The following is a 25135-nucleotide window of genomic DNA, read 5'->3' as shown; positions in this document are numbered from 1 at the left end:
TTGTTACGAAGGGGATGAAATCATTGGAGGGCACGGCGTTTGAAGTGGTCTCCTTCGAGGGCTGGTAATTGATTTTAGATTTAGTGGTATCCCAGCTGCTCGCATGGCTAGAAACACCGATAGTCACTCCTGTGAATGTGTAAGAAAAGTCTGGGATATTTGCAGGCAATGTGTTGAACATTTCTCATGCAGTTAAATGTAATTTGTTGATTTATATTCCACCCCTCCCCACCCCCTCCTGCACTGTGTCAAGCTAAAGCATTACTGAGAGCACTCCCACGGTGAGTTCATTATCACCCCCTCCTAATTGGGTTAAAGAAGTTAATGTGTGGTAGGTCTGGCAGAGATGGGTGTTCAAAGGGTGCTGCAGCACGCCCCTCGAGCGCTTCTTAACCTCTTCAGTCTCCCAGCAACTTTGATGTAGACTAATGATCGGGAGGCAGATCCATGGCAAAGCCATAGCCTCTTTTTATCTGACTGTTTAATTTATAACGGACGAAAGCAAAATGCGCAGGACCCTCTTCCTCTCTCCTCCACAGTTTTTTTTCTGTGAGATATTTCGCTTCCGCAAACAAATAGAACTGAAGCACCAACTCCAAACAAGAAAGTCGAAACTTATCACAGCTGTTGAGCAAAGATAAGTCCTAATATTTAAGCTTCCCCCTCAGCAGCTAACATCAAAACATGGGGATTGGCGGGGGGGTTGTTTGCTAGTCAAGAGGAGTGCCTAAATGTGTCGGTTATTAGCTTGGCTGTAGATTGTTGCTTCTGGGGTCGCAGGGAGAGCTGGTGGACAGGTTCCCAACACTGGCCAACTGCCCCCCATGTGTCTGTACACACACCGACACACATGCACGTACACACACACACACACACACACACACACACACACACACACACACACACACACACACACACACACACACACACTCTGTCTTGATGTCCCTAAGGGACAGACAGCCAGCTTGCTTCCAGCGCTTTGGCAAAGAGGTCCATTTTTTTTCCCTCCATGGCAGCTGCTGCATCCAGAGGCTTGATAGGCTATTAATACCCCGGCTAATTTTACCAATCCATTCAGATTTACCGTTTTCCACTTGTCAGCGTGTTGATTAAGAGGCACATGGCCATCAGCAGGGTTCGACGTAATGCGATGAACAAGGGGACAACAGGGCTAATAACACACTTGCAGTCCAGAAGGAAAACAGGAAACGTCACCGCGGTGCTTTCTCATGTCAGGGCAAGTGCTACTGGCTTCACACCGCGGTACAAATTAAGTCCGCTTCAGTCATGCTTTAACTAATTTCAGCACGGCACGCTTTTAAAAAAGGAGAAGTTTTGTGGGTTGTTTTGTTAGCCTAGTAAATAATAAATGTGCATGAAGAGCTCTGATGTAGCTCATTGTCTGTCTATAAGCATCAGGGAAATCATTTTCATCATTGCCTTATGACTCCTCTCTTTGAGAAACTGCTGCATTGCTCCCATGGGCCTGCAGGTGGTGCAACAGTATAGGCTGTAACGTGACACATATAGTAACTGCTGCTTCATAAGGATTTAAATGATTGTTGTTAGCAAAACAAAGGAAATGGTTCTTAACAGCGGGAGTTGCTTGAAAAATGAAAAGCTGTTATATGTTGTTTTAGGCCATACCAGAAACCACTTAAAACCATCAAGTACGATGATTAAAAATGTGTGTACGGGGAGGTAACATAAAACACAAGTTTTTCTATGTTAATGAGTTAAAAGCAGGGGTTGCCTGTGGAATATGTATGTATTTAGTACATTTAATAGTGTATTCCAATAGGGACCCTGTGCTCACTATCATGCTTTCTTATTCCTGGCGCTACTCAGGTCCTCTGTCTGTCTGCCAGCCCACCGGCTCTAGAACGTTCAGCTTCACTAAACTGATCTGCCATGATTTGCCGCTGGTTATGCATCAGTGCTGCAGTCTCATCTCACATTCCCCTCTACAATGCTGCACTGTGGAATAATGAACCCTGTTTGAGTCTGTCTGGCTCCGTGTGTGTGCGCCTTTCGGAGCGCGCGCGTCCATGTTTTCCATGATTGCCGCATTTGACAACAGAGCCACAGGGAGCTCGGCAAAGCATACTGCGGTCCAGGTTTAATTTCCTCCGTCAGATGGAGCGATAGTTAGAACAAATGTACTGTAGCAGGGAACCACGGTTTCCCCGGCCGCCTTCCCCTATCATCCACATTCGCCGCCATTGTTCATCCAGGTGTCGTTCAGAACCTGTTTGATTTGTGCTGTTTACGTACACAGGTGACGCCCGGATTAATTGTTTCACTTGCTTCTTTCAGGAAATTGACGAAGCCTGCAAGCGCATCAAGAGGGAGGTCGAAGACCTGGGGCCTGAAGTCGGCGACATCAAGATCATCCCACTGTACTCCACGCTGCCTCCACAGCAGCAGCAGAGGATCTTTGAGCCACCCCCACCCAATAAACCAAGTGGTGCCATCGGAAGGAAGGTATAACTGCTTTGTTGCTATAAAAACACTCTTAGAGGGGGAGGAGTTGATGTGGGGAGAGGGTGAGTGAAAGAGAAAATGAGTGGAGTTGATGTAGAAAGGCCAGATGGGGAATAAGGTGGGTAAAGGAAGAGAGCTGGAAGGTAGGGACTGAAACTTTTTTTTTTCCCCTTTCTCAGCTTTAGCGCAGAACTGACTCACACAACATATGCTGCTTTTGTCAGCATGCGATTCTCTGCTCTAAATTATAACTGGGGTATTACTCACGCCCTCTGAGCCTGAGGAAAGCACTGCATTCTCAGTCATTTTTATCTTTCCACTACATTTGCACAGGCCCCGCTGCTGCTCAGAGAGGAGGCCTAAGACCTCTGCCGTCTGAAGCCACGTTACGTGAGCCGATCAAAAACAAGATTTTCCTCGCTGCTCATAGTCGCCTTCTTCCTCAATCACTTAATCTCAGCGGGGCGGATGATCCTCTTATTGATACAGACATGAGACAATTCCTCCATGTTGTGTGACAGTTTCTATTCAGATGGTCTCATCACCAGAGTAGCAGCACCACCTGCGCTGCCACACTGTTGGCCAGGGATCTGACAGAACATCAGAATATCATCACTGCCAGTGAATGAGCAAACATTCACCCCCAGCATCTGATAGGGGACGGTGTTGATGAATGACTCATTGCTACAACCCCTCTAATTGAGGCAGATCAGGCCGACATATGAGTAGTGAAAATATTTATGGGCTGTCAAAGTTAAACACACGATACTTTAAAGGTGCTGAATGTGAGGAAATGGATGACACGCCTCCACTCCCTCCCACTGTACAAAAGTGAAGCCAAAATATCCCGGATACGGGAGCTGCCATCTTGAGATTTTGACAATATTTGGAGCCAGAGTCTGCTCAGTAGTGATCAGGCGGTGGAGCCATGGTATCACGGTTACCGCCCGAACCAATCGCGAGCTTAACAGCTGCAGATTGTTAGCGAGAGAGACTTACAGCTGCCCATCGTGACGTCTCACCCCCTTTTTATAATATCAGATAACTAGGGCTTTATGACCTGTACTGCAGCCAGCCACCAGGGGGCGATGGAGATGTTTTGGCTTCACTTTTGAGGAGCTGTCCTGTTGTCCATCTTTATATGAAGTCTAGGTGAAAACAACGGCAACAGTGCCAACAGAGCTAACAGTGTTAACCTGTGCATTTACAGTGCGGCACAGGCTGAGGGTTACCCCACAAGGTTTGGATCAAACATTTGACACACTATCACAGTTTTATAGTTTGATCTCTTCCAGCTTTCTGCTTGAATGATGTATGTGTGTGTGCGTGTGCTGCACAGGCTTAAGAGGCTCAGCGTTCTTAGTAGTTTGATTACCCAGTGTTGGATAAGATCTTTTTTCAAAAGTTCAAAATATCATTCTCAGGGTTTGCCTCTGCTGTTCAAAGAGATGTTGACATGAAACAGCGCCGTGGTTGCATAGGGATAGATTTAGATATTACGTGGCTCTTGCAATGGGTACCTGCATCGCCCTGTAGGTTTACATACATTGACCTGATGCGATAGATATAGGAGGAAAAATTATTGTTCCACTGGCAGCAGGCTTGCTGAATAACTGGTTGTACTTCTCGATGAACCTCTTGCTGCATCTTCTCCTTGATTCCCATGAGTGAAGTTAATACAGGCAATAAAGTGAATGTAGTGATGGTGTGACCTCTGAGCTATCAACCCAGCAACCACTATTAGCTTCAGAACAGAACAGTTGATGCCCCTTTTTTTCCCCCTCGAGATCGGTTTGTCAGGTGCTTGTTGAATTGCTGGAGGTGGCATCTAAAGTTGTTGTGCTTGAAGTGAATGTGCTTCTCCTCCAAGACTGACTGAGCAGCTCAACAATTGAAAAAAAAAAAAAGCTGAGATGTCATCCAAGCCAGCCCAAGAGGAAGTAGTGAAAAAGAATTAAAGGTTTGCGACGTCTGCCGCTACGCATGCTAACGACTGCATTAGGCACCCCTCAATTAACATAAAGCACCAGCTCGTCATTGCTCTATTTCTCCAGGAAAACCACTGATCTTCTATTTTTTAACAGTTTAATCATTTAGAGCCAAGGCAGCAATTGACTAATTACAAACAAAGACTATAATCTCACTTTGCTTTCCAGCGTCTCTAACAAATGCGCCGTGATGAGTGTTAGGTTTGTTTTTAACATTGTCACGTTTGGAATATTCCCCCAAATGTCACTCGTGATTCTGCCGCGTATCCATTTCAACGAGCTTTGAATGCGGGTGCGTCGATGCTGCTCGTGGCACGCTCTCCTTTTCCCCCAGTCAGGGGAAGGCTTTATTTGTCAACAAGGCTGCGTTTCCCAGCAGGGAACGTGAAAGATGGCCCGTGTTAGCCATAGTACTTGCTCTCCTGCAGGTAATAACCCAGAAATAACATGCAGAGATGATGCTCTAATGATATTACTGATGAAGAAGCCAGGATTATCCAGTGCAGCAACAGACTGGAAGGAGCCAGCCTGCGTTCAGTGTAATGGCCCTAGCCCGGATAATCCTTCAGAATCAATGCAGTCAATGAGGCCACCCATATGATCATGAAATGTGAGAGGTTGTCATGTGTGGCATCTGCTGGAGCACTGACTGTGTCCCAACACGCAGGACAGTGACAACCTCACCTAGTCCATTTGTTAACTGGACTTTGAATCATTCCATGCCTTTCGCTCCTTGCTGGGACGTTGGTCCCTGGCATATAGTGTCTGTCATGAGACACTATCTGATAGCCTGGTCTTTTTTTTTTTTTTTTTTGGGCAGCCACTTTAATTTCAGACTGCCACAGTGTGGCTAATAGGTTTCGAAAAGATGTAATTCCTCTGTATCTTTAGGCCACTGATGTCCCTTTCCCACTGCAGGAACTTAACCTGTTTCCTGAGGCTTCACATAAACTAAACTTTTAGGAACCTTGTGAGTCTTTAGCACTTTAGAGTTTTCACTGTATTTTACAATCTGGGAAATTTCAGATATATGCCATTTAAAGGGGACCTATTATGCTTTTCCCTTTGCTTTAGTGTGTTATATAGTTGTTTTTTTTTATGCATGTAAAAGGTCTGCAAAGTTACAAAGCCCACAGTCCACGCCAAAGGGAGTTTGTTTCACTGAACACATAGTAATCCTTTATTTTTCTATAATCTTGTTTCATCAACAGATTTGTTTCCCTGCACCTTTTGGACATATGTTGTATCTCCATGTCAGCCAGACACTGAGAAAACTTTTGGTACACCTTTTTGTTTCTAGCCGCACACTTCAGCTCGCTTCTGATGGTCTCCTCAAGCATTCTCCATTGTTGTTCTTTATTGTTGGTTGTCCTGTTGCAGATACAGTAGTAAAATGATAGTAATCGCTGTGTTTGTTGTAGTCATCTTTGCTGTGACGTGACGACTCTTCTGCTCAACCAATCATGATTGACTGCACTGCCAGGCGGCAACCCCTGAAATACTTGGAACTTGGATTTAGAGTTATTAGGCCTAAGGCCGGAGATATACTTGCTTTTTAACCTCACGTTCGCGTTTTGTTGATTTTTGGCTGCATACACAACCAACACTCCAAACGGATGCAGGATACGTGAGGCGGCATCATACGCAAGCAAATGCATAGTTAAAAGCAAGTATATATCCGGCTTAAGCAGATGGTTCCTTTATGTTCCTGTGGAAATGGGCTATATGTGCATCTTATACCTTTGAACCAAGCAGTTGGTCTTGGTGTATTCCTGCTAAGCTGGTTATAATATTGACAGCCCATAATTATTATTTTCAGTTGTCTATCAAAATTAAGCAACTCACATTTGTCATGGAGTGCTCATGTCAATCAGATCCAGACAGCCATTCATCCAAGAAATACACGAACAACAACCCAACCATTTGCCAGATACTGCCGTCTGATCAGTTTCATAAGGCCATTTATTGCCATCTCTTCATTCCTCTGCCTGAATACTAAGGGGAATGTGTCTTTCGACAGGTGAATTACCCGAGGTCAAGGGCTGAATGAGGGGAAAAAAAGTCCCTCCCTGGCATTAATAACTAAACAGTCAGGCATTCTCAGGCTCGAGAGAAATCCTCACTTAAAAGGTGGGATTTAAAAAGTCTGTAAGGCTCACAGCTTGAAGACAGCTGAAGAGGCACGGCTACAAAGGAAGTGTGTCAAGTGTGCAAAATTGGTTGTGTGGACCTGTATCAGCAAAGACTACAGAGAACTGTTTGGTTTTGTGCTTGGCATTTCATCATGGGAACTACCAAAGAAAGCAGACGGCGACCACCAAATGACTGCTTAGGTCAGCCTACAGCGTGTTCCAGTCTTGGTAGATGTTGAACAAGTGTGAGCAGGGGGAAACTGAAGTGTGGAGAGGCGTTTTTCCAAACACCCACTTGCATATTAAGCTCTGACAGTGGAGTGGCAGTTGCCAGTAGAGTGGGCTATGATACGGCCACCGCAGTCTTGAGCGCTATGATGAATCTAAAGGGTCTCTCTGTCCGGTCTGTTTAAACCGTTATATAAGGGGAACTCGCCCTAGCGGCGGTCAAGGTTCGCGTGAGAGCAGCTGCAAATCTGTCTTCCTCTCCTCCCCTCTCCCCTCCTCCCGCTGTTTGTGTATATGCTGACAGCAAGAGACCCATAGGGTGATGTGACTCATTTGAGTTTTTTTGCTCAGATTCAGCTGTCATTTCGCATAGACAGCCTTGCTATAGGGGATAATTGTAATAGAAAAAGATCTGAGACTGGGAGATGGTGCAGGTTCACAGTTTCCCCACGTTGCTTTTCTTATGTGTCTCCTCTTCTTGCAGAATTTCTCTGTGCAAAGATACAATGACATCTTCACTGATGCTTAACTCAACTCCCGTACATCAGACCGGCACGTACGGGTACTCGCATGTAGTAGTATTTGCAATATTCTCTTATTCAGTAATGAGACAAAGTGCAGTAAAAGTTACATGGTTGTAACTCCAGCTCTATAACTAGATGCATAGCTCACAGTCGCTCTATATCACAAAGTGAATGAAGGAATGTAAACACAGTAACTGTGGGGAATATAATTAGAGCGCAATACGGTACATCCAACTAGTGATGTGGTGGTGGCACCAACAGGGGAAATCCAGCGTTGAACTGTAAATCAAAGCCTACACCGTAGGTATCTACAGCGGGACTCCTGTTAACCCTCTGCATCAGTATAAATCCAGCTTTAGATTTGGTGGGTCCTTTCACTACTTCATAACACCTGCACCCCGGGGTGTATGCATCGTCTGCTTTGAGTTGACAACAAATCCAAATGTAGTGTTTTATTGTAACACTAGATACATTTTGTTTTAAACAAATCACCCATGTCTTGTCTCACTAGTTTTTACGTGGACTGGATGTGCACATACGTACATATTTTAATATTTCAGTACCGCATGCTGGAATAATCTAATTACAACTACTAACTAACTAAACTAGATAATGTCGAATCTGTGTTCGTGTTACAAATTTCGAGCAACGTGTAGAGTTTTTACATTGGTTTAAGTGTGCCTAACTTTTTCATTTAGGTGCACCAGCACATACATTTAGGCTCGCCCACAGAAGATGTTGGGTCAGGATTAGGCATTTTACCGAGGACATGGGGAGACAGGTGGCGGAGCGGTTACCTCCTCCTATGGGCCGGTGGGGAAATAAATAATGCTACACACATACACTCGCAGAGACAGACCTGCTAAATGTCAGGCGCACCGGTGCGACCAATGAAAATGTTTAGTCGCACTTGACAGATTGTTGGTCACATGTGCGGGAAGAGAAGATGCTTGTATGAAAGCAGTAACCATTATAGAGCAAAAAGCAGGCCACCTAAGAGGGAACCATTACATCAACGATTTTCTGTGATTTTGAAAAACTCTTCCAAGAGAGGGGAGCTGACATCTCAACAAAACCACTAGCATGCTGAGGACAGTCAGACACAACCCCCAGCCTCACTCACACACATTCACATAACCCAAAAAAGGGGCCAGAGGTAATGCATTTGGATGGGACACTGAGTACCGAGCCAGCTCTCTCCACAAATACGTTGAAAGCACATTGAACTTGATTGCGGAAACTGTTGTGGTACTCCCCTGTTGGGTTGCATTAGGCAGCGTGTGTGCAGTGCACTGTAGTGGCATCTCTACAAGCTTCTTCAGTCAACTGGCTCACATCAGGGAATATTTTTCAAGTTAAAGCAAAAGCTGATATCTGCACTTGTTTGTCTCTCTTTTACTCGTGCTTAAGGAGGATTGTGATTTGTGAACTGCTCCACTGTAGGAAAGCACTACGCTTTATGATTGTACAAAGCACTTTTGAATACTTGAATAGCGATCCAAATTCAGTTTTATTTCTTTGTTTTCTAATATTTCAACAGAAGAAACTACCTTTTAATCCGTGAAAGTTGTTGATTTCTCTGGATTTGAATGCTTGCATGTTGGGATGGATTTCCTAAATAACTGATGATTATATGTAAAACTGACTAAAAATATTTGAATGCAAAGTCTAGCACCAGAGTCTGAGGTCTCGTCAGTCCCTCCAAACACCCCGGGTGGATCATTTTCTTACCCCCTCCGTTCTCATTTCCACAGGTTGTCGTGTCGACAAACATCGCTGAGACGTCCCTGACCATCGACGGCGTGGTGTTTGTAATTGATCCCGGATTTGCCAAGCAAAAGGTTAGCCTCCCTCTTCTCCCCGCCACCTATCTTCTCCCACCACTCTCTATCTGCTGCGATCATCTGCGCCTGTTGCCTGAGAATCCCCAGATAAACACAGCAGTGCACACCTGACAGCGGCAAAGATGGAAAAGCCAGTTATTTATCCCTCTGACATTTCACCAGCCTGGAGCCAAGTCATACACATGGTGCAAAAAGAGATTATATATGCATTATGGTGGTGGTATATAGTAGATTGAAGGTGTTAGTATGCGCTTAACTTTTTTTCTTTTCTACCTCCTAAAAAAAAATCTCCCATAAGTGAAGTTTGATTTTTTTTATTTACCTGAAATTCATCTTTCCTATCAGGTGTATAACCCACGTATCAGAGTGGAATCCCTCTTGGTTACAGCCATCAGCAAGGCCTCGGCCCAGCAGAGGGCAGGTCGCGCCGGACGGACACGCCCAGGAAAGTGTTTCCGCCTTTACACAGAGAAGGCTTACAAGACAGAAATGCAGGTAAGAAACAATCTGAAACTGGTTAGAAATTCTACGAGGTGTTTGATTCTCACATTCTTCAATGCCACGAGCGCTTTGTATTCCCCCAAAGCAGCCCTCTAGCTGGAAAAGCTCTCTATTATGCAATATTTGCGCTTAGAATCCATGATTCCCAGTTCAGCTGAATTACAATTCCAGGAGCTCCTTGCTAAGCCAGCGCCGCCTCCACCCTTCCTCATAACCTAAACCTATGCTAACGAAACAGCCACCTTGTGACAAATGAACCTGCGGAGGCCCAGTTCTCCACTTTAACAGGCTAATTCTTTCACGTCACGCTGAGTGGCAAAGGGAATTTTTCAAACAAGTTAAATAGCCCTTCAAATGCCCTAGACTCCCGGTCCCTGTTCAAGTTGACATATGAGCGACGCATGAGGAGATAATAAGCACCCTGACTAATTCATTTTGAATTGTTCCTTGGGTTTGTCTCGTACCTCTCAACCGGCACAGGACAACACGTATCCGGAGATTCTGAGGTCTAATCTGGGCTCTGTGGTGCTGCAGTTGAAGAAGCTTGGTATTGACGACCTGGTGCACTTCGACTTCATGGACCCACCAGGTTAGTAGGGAAAATGTTCAGTGTTCTTTATGTGTTCAGTGTTCTTTATGTTGTTTTGCTTTGCATTCGGTCCCATAAAGACGTATCAAACTTTCTATGGCAAAAACAAATCATTTAAAATGTATTTACAGTTATAATCCTTAAGGTTTTCATGACTAAGATTTTCATGATTCATCGATTAATCAACAACTATTAAATTAATCGCCAACTATTTTGATAATCGATGAATCACTGATCGACATTTTTCACCATTTTCTGACATTTTATAGACCAAACAACTAATTGATTAATCGAGAGAATAATCAAGAGATTAATCGCCAACTATTAAATTCATCGCCAACTATTTTGATAATCGATTAATCGGTTTGAGTATTTTTTTTTAAGAAAAAAAAGTTAAAAATCTCTGATTCCAGCTTCTTAAATGTGAATATTTTCTGGTTTCTTCACTAATTTATGACGGTAAACTGAATATCTTTGAGTTGTGGACAAAACAAGACATCTGAGGACGTCATCTTGGGCTTTGGGAAACGCTGATCAACATTTTTTCACTGTTTCCTTACATTTTATAGACCAAACAACTAATCAATTAATCGAGTACATAATCAACAGATTAATCAACAATTAAAATTATCGTTAGTTACAACCCTCCAAAGTAGCCGCTAAGTGAGTGTTTTCTGGAGTTTTATTGTATTTATTTTCACCAATTCATGCATACACTATAGACAATTTAGATATGCTAACAAATACAAAGGCAACAACAGATGTTTTTGATTTACAAAACATTAAAGGTAGTTTTAAACTGCTCTTGCTGTTGCCAGCAGTGACCCAGCATTACCAAACCAACCATGACTGAAATCTGAAGGATTATAACTTCAATCTCAGATCATATTGAGATCTTAATTTTGATCAGTGACATCTGAATCTGAAAGAGCCGTTACAAACTGCTATAAAATCAACATTTAGTTCAACTGTGGTTGTTTGAAATCTGGGTTGGCTCTGTCACTTGAGAGCTTGGGGAAAATGACAAAGCAAAGATAAAAATGATCTTGGCAGATATCAAATACTGCATAGTGAATGTTTGGAGATTTGAGTATAAGCGCCCTGACAGACATGGATTACACAGTAGTGTTATGCAGTTTGAAGTTGAGTTGAATCATGCTGCATCTAGGCCAAAAAACAGACCTAGTCTCGTTGAGGTGCCAAGTTATGGCGTTCTCCAGGAGTGTGTTCCCGCGGAGACCACCCCTCCTTTCCCTATCCTTAACCTTCCCCCCCCCCCCCTTTTCTCACCATAATATAGTTTTCATCTCACCTCTGAGATTAAACCCATCTCTCCCCGTCCACCGTGGCAAACGCCATTTTGAGAATGAAATTGGTTACATCAATAGCAGCGCTATCACCTTGGCTATTGCCTTCCCTTTATATTCCTCCAGTGAAACGTGACTGACCTCCACCGCCACCCCCACATTTCTCACAAAAACGCAAGGGTAAGCGTCAACATATGGGATTGGCCTTGTCTGCTGGGTCTAACTGGGAACAGTGGGGTGAAGGGAAAGGGGGAGGATTATCTTTTATTTATTTGATCCACTCGCGGCAGAAGGTTTCTCCTAACTAGCTCCTGAGTGCGCTGGAAGCCGGAGCTAGTTTCTGTTTTCACCGGATGAAGTCTGCTTTAAGTCTGTGAGAATTCCTGGACAGGAGCTTTATAGCATCTAGTTACAGTGGATCAATTTTGATACGCCGTGTCAAAGGCCCACCTCAGAGTAAATGGACAGGTCAGAGAAGCTTCTCTGGAGAGTCAAGAAATAGACGACGAAACAACGGCTTTACATGAGTTTTGAGATTTCAAGTTTTTTTTGTTGGTTGAACTGCTTTATTTATCGTTTTTTGGCATGTTTCAAATCCCAAATGAGTGAATAGTAGGGGTGTAAGAAAATCTGTATCGCCATATTATGTTTTGTGATACCGTATCTATTCTCAAAAACACTAGCGATTTTTAATAGTTTACATGCAAAGATTAACTCAGTCAAAACTTAATTTAATTTGCAAAGATGTGCGGCCTCTCAAAGTAGTGTTATGATGCTGGATGTTACAGGGACTGTGATAAATGCAAATGCAGATCCCACTGTTTCAGATTTTATGCATATGGTGGTGTGTTCTTTATAGTATGACAACTTTCCTGAAATTAGATTTAAAGAAATTGCAATATAGTCCTTGCTTACAGTATCGTAATATATCACAATAAATTGACTCTACGGCTGTCAATCAATGAAAATATTTAATCACGACTAATCGCATAATTGTCCATAGTTAATTGCAATTATTCCCAAATGAATCACACATTTTAAATCTGTTCAAAATGTACTTTGTTAAGTACTCAAATATTCTTCTCAACATGAGAGAGGGCAAATATGCTGCTTTATGCAAATGTATGTATATATTTATTATTGGAAATCAATTAACAACACAAAACAATGACACATATTGTTCAGAAACCCTCACAGGTACTGCATTTAGCATAAAAAATATGCTCAAATCATAACATGGTAAACTGCAGCCCAACAGGCAACAACAGCTGTCAGTGTGTCAGTGTGCTGACTTGACTATGACTTGCCCCAAACTGCATGTGATTATCATAAAGTGGGCATGTCTGTAAAGGGGAGACTCGTGGGTACCCATAGAACTCATTTATTTCACATATCTTGAGGTCAAAGGTCAGGGGACCCCTTTGAAAATGGTTATGCTAGTTTTTCTTCGCCAAAAGTTAGCACAAATTTGGAGCATTATTTAACCTCCTTTGCAACGATCTAGTATGACCTGGTTGGTACCAATGGGATTCATTAGGTTTTCTAGGTTTCATATGACGCCAGTATCTTCAATACTGAGCCCACTACAACCTAATCGCAAGTTGTATTAATGCATTAAAATGATAAGTGGCATTAAAACGAATTTGCGTTAACACGTTATTGTTGCGTTAACAATAACGACAGCCCTAATTGAATCGTAACCCCTGTATCATGATAGATATTGTATCTCCAGATTCTTGCCAGTCCACAGCCCCAGTGGATAGGTGGACATTGTAATTGTCACAATCAAAACCCTCTGGTTTGAGGCTATAGTGTTTGTTGTGGTAATGCCAGGCCAACCCATGTTTTTATTGTTGTTCCCTGATGTTGATATCTCAAGTTGGGTGGATTTGATTTAGGTATTGTCTCCCTGATGATCAACAAGATCAGCCCCAAAAGCCAGTGGCTTTTTCCATTTCAGCTTGTCCATAATCTCAATGGGAACCTTGATTTTCCTTTTACCGTGGTATGCTCGAATGTGTAGTTTATTTCTCTCTTTGCCCACCTCGCTCCTCGCTCACTAAACACAAGAGCGGACCGCGTGAGCCAGCCAACCAAATGGAAAATCCAAAAGAAATCAGAAGCGATTTACACTAGGACTTGGCTGGGTGGGATTCATTTGCCTGGTGACATTTCCAAAGAAGTACCTTTTCGAAGCCAATGTGGTTTAATGTACCTTTAGCCTTTCGTCTTATTGATTTGGCCCTTGGTTAATATATCGGATTCTTGTGTGTTGAGGCAGTCAATACTTACTTTCTGATGAGCCGCGTTGTGTATATATTGAATTTCCACACTGGTTCATCATGCTAGCAGTACTTGGAAATCAGACTTTCACCTTTTGTTTAGCCCCGCACCAGCCATTGGTGTGGTAAGTAATGTGGCCAGCGCTCACTTTGTGTAGAAAAAAGTAGCTTTGATGCCCCAAATCAATATTTGTTAATCATAAAAAAAAATGCCTCCCTGCTGTTTGAAATTGAATTTTTTGGGGAGCACTTGAGAGAAACGAAAGTGAACGAGCACCGCACACGGAGCTTGAAGCTAATTTTCAGTTAACATGCAACTGGTCATTAGGCTTCAGCTCTCGGGAGCCAAAGGTCAATAATTGCATCTGGAGGAAAAAATCTTTTAACCAAACGGTGGAAGCCTTTTGTGTTGAAGCATTAAGTAGAAAGTTCCCCTGTAATTGCATTAGTTGTTTAGGATTGCCTGAGCGGGGGATGAAAAATGAGCTCTGCTGTGATTACTTCTCCGCTAAGTTGCTGTCTTGCGTAACTCCGGTCATCACACACACAGAGAGCCTTCTCATTTTGATTGACCTCATGCTCCCCACCACTAAAAAGCCTCCGTTTGTTTGAGTGTCTGTCTTTTCTTAAAGGTGCTATTCGATATCCAGAGCATTAATATAGCATCAAACAGCTATTTGCTATGTAACGATATAGAGGAGTAATGTCTACCTGAGCAGAGAATGACGTCACTCTCCCTCTGTGTGTGTTGTAGTCCGAGCTTCTTCTTATTTTGTTGACATAGCCAGGCCGGTCGCGCATGCTTTTATTACATGTATGTGAGCGTGCCCCACTGGCTAGCTCACAGCCGCCATTCTGCACTGCTCTAATACAGCGGTTACAGCTGATAACGCCGTCCCGGAAGTGTAGCGCCCACCCTCCGGGTTCCCCTCAGGTAAACACTGTTATCTCTGTCAGCACTTTCGCCGTTATTAGCACCGTTAGCTGCAAGCCACTGGCTCGCTGTCGCCATGTTGAGAGCCATTGCGAGGCAATAGAAATGCTCCTAATCCCGTATTTAGCACCTTTAACTCGCATCCGTCTTCTATTGAAGGTCTGAGTACAGCAGGGCCACCTCTTATGTTGATTGCTCAGGTTGCAGATCTCCTACTTTACTGAGCTAATAAGCAAGTTTTAGTATATAACAGCTGAAATCAATTACAATTTGTGTTTTTACCTTGAATTGAGTTTTCCCACCATTTGGATTTGACATTTAGTTGCTTGAATGTGAACATTTGCACATTGTATATTCTGTCTTTACAGAATACTTCACATTTGACAGTTTAAAAAAAAAAAAAATCCAGATTCCTCAGTCTTAAAGCCAAATTTAATTAGATTTTGAAGACACAAACAAGAAATGAGGCCTGATTTCTAAATGCTCGACCAGCCAAATTTAACATAAATCTTTAATTTTGGCGGCAAAGAGTGTCAGACCATCCTTAATAGATTAGTTTGATCTAATGTTTAATGCCAGAGTAGACAAATGTATTATTTAGTGTGACTGTGAAGATGCAAACACATAAATAAGGCCGCAACTACAGATTATTTTCATGATTGGTTAATCTGCTGATTTTATTTTCTCAATTAATTGTCCATTATAATAACCCTGAACCCAAGGTGACTTCATCAACAACAACCTAAAACTCCAAAGATATTCAGTTAACTATCCTGAGTATTAATCAATCCTGTGTGTGAAAAGGCTCCAAATTGTTCTTCTCAAGTTTTGCTGTGATGATAAAATGACAGTTTTGGAAATTGTACTATCAGCTGTCATCTGTGTGTGTATTGCCCCATGGGCTTGGACCATTGTTAATGGCCCATTTCTCTCCCCATTCTGTTTCCTCCAGCCCCAGAGACCCTGATGCGAGCCCTGGAGTTGCTGAACTACCTGGCAGCGCTCAATGACGACGGCGACCTGACGGAGCTGGGCTCCATGATGGCAGAGTTCCCCCTGGACCCCCAGCTGGCCAAGATGGTCATCGCCAGCTGTGAATTCAACTGTTCCAACGAGATCCTCTCCATCACTGCCATGTTGTCAGGTAATGCTCAGGGCTGGCCCGCTGTGTGGGTCTGAGCTGCTACTCTTTCCATTTCCTGTGCTCAGAAATGAGCTTTAAGGAAATATACACGGCAGCTTCTCCCTTTTTTAAAATGTATTTGCATTCTTTGACCCTTCTTTATATTTTAGTTTTGCCCTCATTATCAAATTTTACTCACGACAATAGATAGAGTAGACCGCAGAAATTGAAAACTACTCCGAATAAGTGCACCAACTGAAGTTAACTACAAGGCAAGTAGGGGATAAAGTCCGTGGTGTCAGCTATTACTTGTGAGGAAGGGGGGAGGGTGGGAATACATGTCTGTACAAAATGTATAGGTGTAGCTGGAGCAGCACCAGCATGCTACTGCAGTAATTGCACTTTAGGCTTGCCAAAGCAGAATGCTGCTCATTGAGATGAATCTTGACGCCTTTGAAGGGAGCGTGAGGGTCTTTGAGAGTGGGGGAAATGGATTTAACTAGCTGTTTGGACGTGGTGTGCACTTAAAGCAGGTGTTCCAGGACGGCAGGTTTTTTCTGCTGAGTTCATTAGAGTAAGCAGCGAAAGTACACCTGAGAATGGTGCCGCCACAGCAGCCGACCACGAGGCTCAATAAACACAGCCCTTTTACCCATTAAAGCCACAATTAAGCAGGTTTGACATTAAGCAACCCAGAGCAAGTTCACAGAGGGGAGACCAGAGTCCTCTAGATGAACTCTTCGCCACTGATTTATCTCGCTTCAGTATCGCATCTATAAGATGGGTGTCACATGTTTGCTATATCTTGTATGAACCCGTCCTTCTCCCCTTCTCTTTGACCCCTCCTCCTCTTCTTTTCCACCATAAACACTTCGCAATACAGTGTGCCCCTGTGAAGTGCTCTGTGCCTCTCTTGAGCTGAGGCCTTGTTCCTCTCTGTGGGATTTGCTTAACTTATCCCTATGGGCGGCTGTGTTGGGGCCTATACCAACCTTGTTTAGTCCCACAGTGCTTCGTCCGACCGACGGAGGCTAAGAAGGTGGCCGACGAGTCCAAGATGCGCTTTGCCCACATCGACGGAGACCACATGACGCTGCTCAACGTCTATCACGCATTTAAACAAAGTGAGTGGCCCTTTTCATGCACACTGGTTTCATTAAAGAGGACCTATTATGTGTATTTGGAGTTTCTACTAGAACATGTTTACATTAGGGCTGTCATCCATCCAGCATCCATCCATCCATCCATTATCTGTAGCCGCTTATCCTGTTCAGGGTCACGGTGGGGCTTGAGCCGATCCCAGCTGACATTGGGTGAAGGCGGAGTACACCCTGGACAGGTCGCCAGACTATCACAGGGCTGACACATAGAGACAGACAACCATTCACACTCACATTCACACCTACGGGACATTTAGAGTCAACAATTAACCTGCATGTCTTTGGACTGTGGGAGACACGGGGAGAACATGGAGTGGGAGTGGACAAATATGATTGCTTAATAAAAATGTATGTATATATTTATTATTGGAAATCAATTAACAACACAAAACAATGACAAATATTGTCCAGAAACCCTCACAGGTACTGCATTTAGCATACAAAATATGCTCAAATCATAACAAGGCAAACAGCCCTACAGGCAACAACAGCTGTCAGTGTGTCAGTGTGCTGACTTGACTATGATTTGCCCCAAACTGCATGTGATTATCATAAAGTGGGCATGTCTGTAAAGGGGAGACTCGTGGGTACCCATAGAACCCATTTACATTCACAGATCTTGATGATCATGCCAGTTTTTCCTAGCCAAAATTTAGCAAGTATGGAGTGTAGTTTAACATCCTTCACGACAAACTAGTATAATAGATTCTTTAGGTTTTCTAGTTTCATAAGATGCCAAGCAAGGCGTTTCAGGCAGTTCAGGAGCAGTGTTTCTGTGGGGGAGAGTAACTCCCTTTGGTGTGGACTTTATGCTTTATAACTTTGCAGACCTTTCGCACAAAATCTATATAACACACTAAAGAAAAGGGGAAAAGCACAAAAGCATAATAGGTCCTCTTTAAATAGTTTAACGTTGGCTTTCTTAGTGCTTAACCCCAAACTGCCCTCATCTCACACAGACCACGACTCCACTCAGTGGTGCTACGAGAACTTCGTCAACTACCGCTCGCTGATGTCGGCAGACAACGTACGGCAGCAGCTGTCCAGGATCATGGACCGCTTCAACCTGCCGCGGCGGAGCACCGAGTTTAACAGCAGAGACTACTACACCAACATCCGCCGCGCGCTGGTCACTGGCTTCTTCATGCAGGTCAGTCACATCAGGGTCCCTTGGGGAAGCTCTTTGCTCACAGAAGCATATTGTGTTTGTATTATTCTATAGTAGTTTTGAACTTGCTAACTTTAGCTATTTAATCTTCCTTTTTTTTATTGTCAATGCATCATTATTATTATTTTTTCTTCATTATTTGTCCAAATGCAGTCTTTATATCCAGCTCCACTGCTCATTGAAGTTTGCCCTTGTTGAGTTTGATCATCTGAAAAGAAGTGTTTTTGTGCAAAGCCCAGTACTGACTTAAAATGCAGCTGAGATGTTAATTGTAATGGATAACCACCTTTAAAGCACACACACACACACACACACACACACACACACACACATATACACACACACATATACACACACAGAGAGAGCTGCTTTGTTTTAAACACATAAAAAGAAATCAAGTCAATTTACTCCTCGCTCAGGGAAACAAATGGCATTTTACGAGAAGCCATTTCCAGGGCTACCTGAAACAAGCGACCTGACAAGTTGAATTATGGTGTTAATATTTAAATATTTGTCAACATTAACCTTTATCTCGGGAGACAAATTTGCGGCTCATGTTGGAGCTTTCGCAGCATTTGTGAGATCATGACTTTGTTGGGAAAGGCCTTTATTGAGACTGATTGCCTTGGTTAATCACAACAGCCACAGCAGCTTTACCTAGCATCTCCGAAGTAGAGAAAGATCGCTCACTGCCCGGTTACAGACAAGTTTGTCTTCAGCGTCGGGCTGCTTCTGTAGCAAAATATTAGTAATTTACTAATGAGATTTTGATGAGTCTGTACGGTTAAATTACAGACAGATATTGAATTAAGCACCAATGAAGGGTATATATGTTTGTTATGTCTTTTCTCTCTGTGAGCTGGATTTCAGAGTGTTCGTTACTGGCACTGACCCCGTTCTCTCTCTCTGTGTTGCGAACAGGTCGCTCACCTGGAACGCACCGGCCATTACCTGACGGCGAAGGACAACCAAGTCGTACAGCTGCACCCCTCCACTGTGCTGGACCACAAGCCGGAGTGGGTGCTTTACAACGAGTTTGTGCTCACCACCAAGAATTACATCCGCACGTGCACCGACATCAAGCCGGAGTGGTAAGTTTCATTTCTAGCTACATTTTTCATAGGAATGATGTTTTTTTAAAGATAATTAACAGAAAGAAATTTTACATTTAATTGCAAATGATGGTTGAAGTTCTTTGAACTAATTTTATCTATTTATTTTTTTACCTTATAAGTGAGTGAAAGGACAAAAAAATCTCAAAATGTATGATTTTTTTTTTTGTAAGCTTAACTAATGGATAAAGTATTATATTTTTTTTTTTCATGATCACTTTATTGTTTGTGTACATCTGTGATAGTGCAGCAGACTAGTGCAAAGACTGTCTTTGTGTGAAATACCCTGGATTTCTGCACACAATTCCTCTGTACCCTGGATTTCTGCAATTCCTGTGTATTGGTTAAAAAATATACATATATATATATATATATATTTTTTACTGTATTTCTATTGAATTGCTAGTGTCTTTTTGTGTTTCTGTGTGCGTCCGTACATCTGTTAAGCATGTTGTGGGAGGACAGTTTTGAAAAAAATAATCCAATACATGTCTGTCTTCTGGAATTGGATACAAATCCTACACTGTTCTCTCAGTATTGATATAAATATCCTAATGGGCAACACACACCTGTAGCGTATGACATGTCAACACCCACACCTGCTGTCTTCTGTGTAAACCCGATCAGTATTCGCCTCTTACACCGTATCTATACAGAAGGTGTAGCCTGGGCAGCAGAAGCAGCTTGAGTGTTCCGTGTGTGTCTGCACAGGATGTGTTCAGGCACAGTGTTGAGTGTAGGTCACCCGCGTTTTGGCAACGCTTAGAGCCCAACATAAAACCAGTGTACTTTTTTGTGTAGAAAGGAAGACAATAGACTTGAAGCAGAAAAAAAATAAGCTTCGGGTCACGTTCATGCGCGTATAGCGCAAGCTGGTTGATTAGAATAGAAGCGTATCTGTTCTGTCAGACGCACGTGAGAGGGATGAAAAACATGATGGAATAGCCTCCAATGCATACATGCCGTTAGCGTCATTAGTGCTTCAGAAAAGCAGCTGTTTTATCACATTTGCTCTCTGGATCTGCACAAATTGGCTATTGTACCCTGACTATTTTCACCATTTTTTGGTGTTTCCCTTTTATTTTACAGTGTAGAGAGAGACAGGAAACATGGGGAGAGAGAGAGAGATGTGACATGCAACAAAGGTCCCATAGCCTACCTACTTATTTGTCTGAACGGCACATCCAGTGTGTACCACAGGCATCGGTTACGAGGTGCTATGTGATGTGGCCAGTGTGTTGCACACTAAATTAAAGCTAAAAGCTAGCATTTTGCCCTTGTATTTATTGTTTCCCATGCGGTATGCCAGAGTGCAGAGCCGACACAGACTCAAACAAAAAGCTGTTACTTAACTTCTTTGGTCTAATAATAATGAAATGCAGGCTTGTACTGCGGTACACCTACTACCTGTGTTTCTCTCTTCCCCCTCTGTGACCTTCTACAATTAAGTATCAAATTTGAGCATGCGCCGGCAGTCACCGTGTGAATATGGAAGAACAGCGTTCTCCCACAAGTAAACACTGAAGACAATTTTTGTGACTAATGTTTACTCGCTTTCTTTCCTAGGCTGGTGAAAATTGCCCCGCAGTACTACGAGATGACTAACTTCCCCCAGTGTGAAGCAAAGAGACAGTTGGAGCGTATCATTGCAAAAGTCTCATCCAAGGAATACACTCAGTACTAAGAAGGTTCGCATGTGCTGCAACGGCATCCTCAGTATCTGTACAAAGTAAAACCTGAACTTATTTGGTCTATTTTTTTAATATTATTTCCACCACCAACCTAATTTTGAATTCTACTTTTTGCCTCACTGTGTGTAATGTATTTTCATGATGATTGATGAATTGTGTCCTTTGAGGGGGCCACCTTGTGTCATTCTATTTGAAGCCCAGAGGTTTAGGCACTACCAGAAAATGGACTGTAAATGACCGGTTATCAGGAATTTAGTCATTTAACATTTGTGTTTTAAAGCATGATCTGTCATGTCAATTTCAACATTCCTCTTTTAAGACATCCATACTGAGTCACAGCTCGGGATTCTCGGCTGTTTGTCCTGCTTCTACTGCTGAAACAGCACATGTCCTCCGAAGCTTTTGATCAAATATAATTTGTATTTTGATGCGGGCATAATGTACTGTCCTCTTGTCATGGAGATACTAAGAGGGGCACTTTGGTCACATTTACTGTTGCTGTTCAACTTAATAAAAATGACTTTGTAATAAAAACATTTTTCCAGTGTCAGCATTAAAATACCAGGATAATCAGCGCATAAACTTTTTCACTTAACCCTCACGCACACACACACACACACACACACACACACACACACACACACACTCACACTCACACTCAAAGTGAGCAATCACGTTTTGACCTGCCAAATCCAGCTCGTTTCCTGGCTCTTCAGGGAAGTTAAATCTTCTTACTGGGATATTGATAGCTTCAGAAACAGTTGGGAGTGAGGGGGGGGGATGTTAATTACAAATGTTTCGGAAGAAGATCAGTGTGAAATCCCTGCTGTGCTGGAGCCTGTTCTGGCTGTACTGCTTTGTGTCAGCGCCTCGCTAATGTGGAAGGTAAAGCTTGCAGTTTGGGAGAAGAAGCACGGATTGTAAGTGATGTAGAAAATAACCAGAATAATGGTCAGTGACAAAACCTGAATGTGTATTTAGTTTTACTTTAGTCAAACCGCGGCTGTCAGGTTAATCTTAAAATGTAGTGTAAGAAGTCCTTAGCAACGAAGAAAGTTGGATGAGCTCTGACAAACTTTCTCCCCTTCTCATTCTGTGGGTCAACAACTTAAACGAGACAAGCTGCCTGTGAGTGGCGGAGCGTGAATTCCATGAAGAGACTGATCAACCGGACTCATGAGAGGACTGAAGATGTAGAGGGGTGAGGTAGGATGGGGGTATAGGAGGGGCTATCACTGAGCTCAGGTCAGAGGGTTGGCGCACTCGGAGAGCATCCTGGTCCGACCATCTCTTAAGGACTGGTTACTGCTGCTTGGCAGCTGCCAGTTAATAGTGTTAAGTCTTTGCGTTGTTGTTCTCTGAACTGTATAACCACTCTGCTTTTAGAGCTGAAACCTGCAACTTCTTAAAGATGCACTCCACCCATTTCACAGGTAATAATCAGTTTACTAGTAATGAGACGTACTCAATAGTCCAACTTGTGACATCACTCAGGCATTTTAGCTCAGACTTTGAGACGTCGTACAATTTTTAACAGAAAGTCTGCATTACAAATTGGGAGCTTGGCGTTTCCAAAACAGGGAGGAGTTACAGCCTCTGTTTCATTGATTTTTGACCATTCTCTTTAAAGAAGTACTTGCAGTTGTGCCTCAAGATGTACTTTTTCCAGATAGGACTTGTTACTAGGACGGCAACCAACAATCGTTTTTACAATTGATTAATATGACAATTATTTTTGTGATTAATTGATGAAAAAGAACCGCTATACTGATTTTACATCTCAAAGGTCTATTTCTGGGGAAAAAAAACTTGTATGAAGCCTTTTGTGGCACCAGAGCTGCAAAGTTGGATAAATTGCCTCAAGTGCTGTCACTTGAGTCAGCATCAGCTGGGGATGAAGACTACAAGTTTGAAAATAAAAAATCTAGGGATGTGGAGTTAGAAAAGAAGTGACCTCTGCAACCCTTTCCTCATCTCTGCTTGAGACTAGCAGCTCAGGCTACATTAGCCACTACTAGCATAATAATACACCCAAATCTCTGACTGTCGGTGGTTGCATTCTGGGTAATGTATGCACCAGGTTTTGACAAGGGAGACGAGGGAATGGAATTAAAAAAGAGGATATCTCTGGTTCGGCTGCGTAATTTTTTTTTTTATAAAAATTCTTTTGACCAGCTATCATGTAGCTGACTTGCTTTTGGAGGGCGATACTAAATTATTGGTTTATGCGAATTTCCCTGAGCAGAAAGTGACACATTTAATTGTCTTGTTTTGTCTGACCAGTGGTCCAAAACCCAAAGATAATCAGTTTAATATTTAAGACAAAAATAACGTAAATGTTAGGTGTTTTTGCTTGAGAAATGACTAAAACAATTAATTAAACGAACATTTTTCTGTTGATTGATTAATCGATTAATTGTTTCAGCTCTGCTGCTTGCATGTCAAGGTAGATAGACTATTCTGTGTGGAAGAAGGATGAAAAATCCAGGCCTTTATTATTCTTTTATCAACTACGTTTGAGCTGTAAAATGATAAATGCAAATCAAAGACCCTATTTTGTGTTCATAGGTCTCTTAAAAAAGCAATTTCTTTAACTGCTTCTAATCCAGATTTCTTTGTGTTCAGGTAGCCTTTATGATAGCATAACCTCGCCTTCCTCTGTTCTCCATCTGAACTTTACATCAATTGTAAGGGAATATACATAACATTGACCTGAGGATAGAGGCAGAAATGAACCAGTAAGCGTTTTTCACAATCTCTGTAGTGTCTGGAAGTAGGCAGGCTGAGATACTAGAACTGCTAAGGGAGTTTTAAATTAAGCCCGCAGATTGTGTAATATGCTAAGTCAGGAAATTACCATGTGTGCTTTAATATTTTTTGGACTGTTGGGAGACAAAGTTTTTAAGTGGATGGCCTTTTGCTCGGGAACGTACACAGAACCACAAAATGGTGCCGGAGAGATTAGTCTCTCTTTCTCTCGCCAAAGTGAAGCCAATAGAAAACCCATTAGTTTGAGCTGATCTGGAAATTATATGGAATTGATCCTGAGGTGAGAACAGTTTTTCATGCTCGATACCTCCCATTGATTCACACCGCCATAATTACAAATGAAAATCATAATGTCTCCAAGTTGTATTTAGTTAGAGTCTGATATGAGGGCGCACCAGTCCTACTGTTTGTGCTTAATACAGTGAATTCTGACAGAGCTGGAATGAGATTTGGAGTTTTGAGCTGAGAACTTATTCGAGGTCAAGGATATACTATACATTTCCTCGCGCAGCTGTTCATAACACACCCATCCTTACACCCTGGGCTGATGTTAGAGGCCATTTTTATGACAGTAACTCAACAGAAAGTAGCAAACACAAACAAATACCAGACAGGTATTGTTCAGCGTGTTTCCAAACAGTGTGAATCACCACCTCGCTACAGCTCAATCTCCCGCCACCCACAGAGTCCAGTATGGTGCCTCATCATCATTTGAGACCGTGGGTAGGGAAGTTTATTGCAGAACACCTCAGCGTTTCAGGAAATCCATCCACCCCCGGTCCTCCTCCCATCCCACGCCGGTCCTTTCCCCCCCACCGACGCAGCCACCAATCGGAGCCGAGACAGGTGTCTTATCTCCATCACGCAGCACAAGCACAGCCAATCTTCCAGGAAGATGGCGACTGGAATGTGACAAATCCATCTGTCCTGGTTTGAATTTGTATGCTAATTTGAAGTAATAGCCCCTCTGGTGACAGTGCAAGGGAACAATTCAATCATGCCATCTATGACAGTTGCTTTCCAGCCTTCTCTGTGATATGGGAGTATATGCACGTACCGCCGGGTTAGGCTTGATAAATTGGTTATGTAGGGGAGATGTGGCATGTAGACTGCATGTTTAAAATGGGCTGCCAGTTTGAAATGAATCACGCAACTACTGAAGGCACCTGTGCAGAAATAGTGCAGCCACTACCTGTCGGCGGAGGAGGGGAAACAACATTTGATTTGACCTCATTTATTTCCCCCTCGACGCGGCCCGATTGGTGGCCGTCCTGATCTTTCACCCAATTTCCCTGCACA

General features: G+C 42.9%; 1 protein-coding gene across 2 annotated transcripts in view; it reads left to right on the top strand.

The window, feature by feature from the left end:
* dhx15 (DEAH (Asp-Glu-Ala-His) box helicase 15) overlaps positions 1-21603 on the top strand; it is a 32833-nt gene extending 11230 nt beyond the window's left edge. For both annotated transcript variants that reach the window (XM_037759308.1, XM_037759306.1), the window contains exons 6-14: positions 2317-2484; positions 9111-9197; positions 9546-9695; positions 10182-10290; positions 15766-15957; positions 16938-17060; positions 18056-18246; positions 19186-19355; positions 20943-21603. In XM_037759308.1, the coding sequence (XP_037615236.1) occupies positions 2317-2484; positions 9111-9197; positions 9546-9695; positions 10182-10290; positions 15766-15957; positions 16938-17060; positions 18056-18246; positions 19186-19355; positions 20943-21060 (1308 nt within the window). In that variant the 3' untranslated portion in view covers positions 21061-21603. The remainder of the gene's footprint in view (positions 1-2316; positions 2485-9110; positions 9198-9545; positions 9696-10181; positions 10291-15765; positions 15958-16937; positions 17061-18055; positions 18247-19185; positions 19356-20942) is intronic.
* The last annotated feature ends 3532 nt before the right edge of the window (positions 21604-25135 follow it).

This window comes from Sebastes umbrosus, chromosome 22 (genome assembly GCF_015220745.1).
Source record: "Sebastes umbrosus isolate fSebUmb1 chromosome 22, fSebUmb1.pri, whole genome shotgun sequence".
Classification (NCBI taxonomy): Eukaryota; Metazoa; Chordata; class Actinopteri; order Perciformes; family Sebastidae; genus Sebastes; species Sebastes umbrosus.
This window is presented reverse-complemented; position numbering and strand designations above follow the sequence as displayed.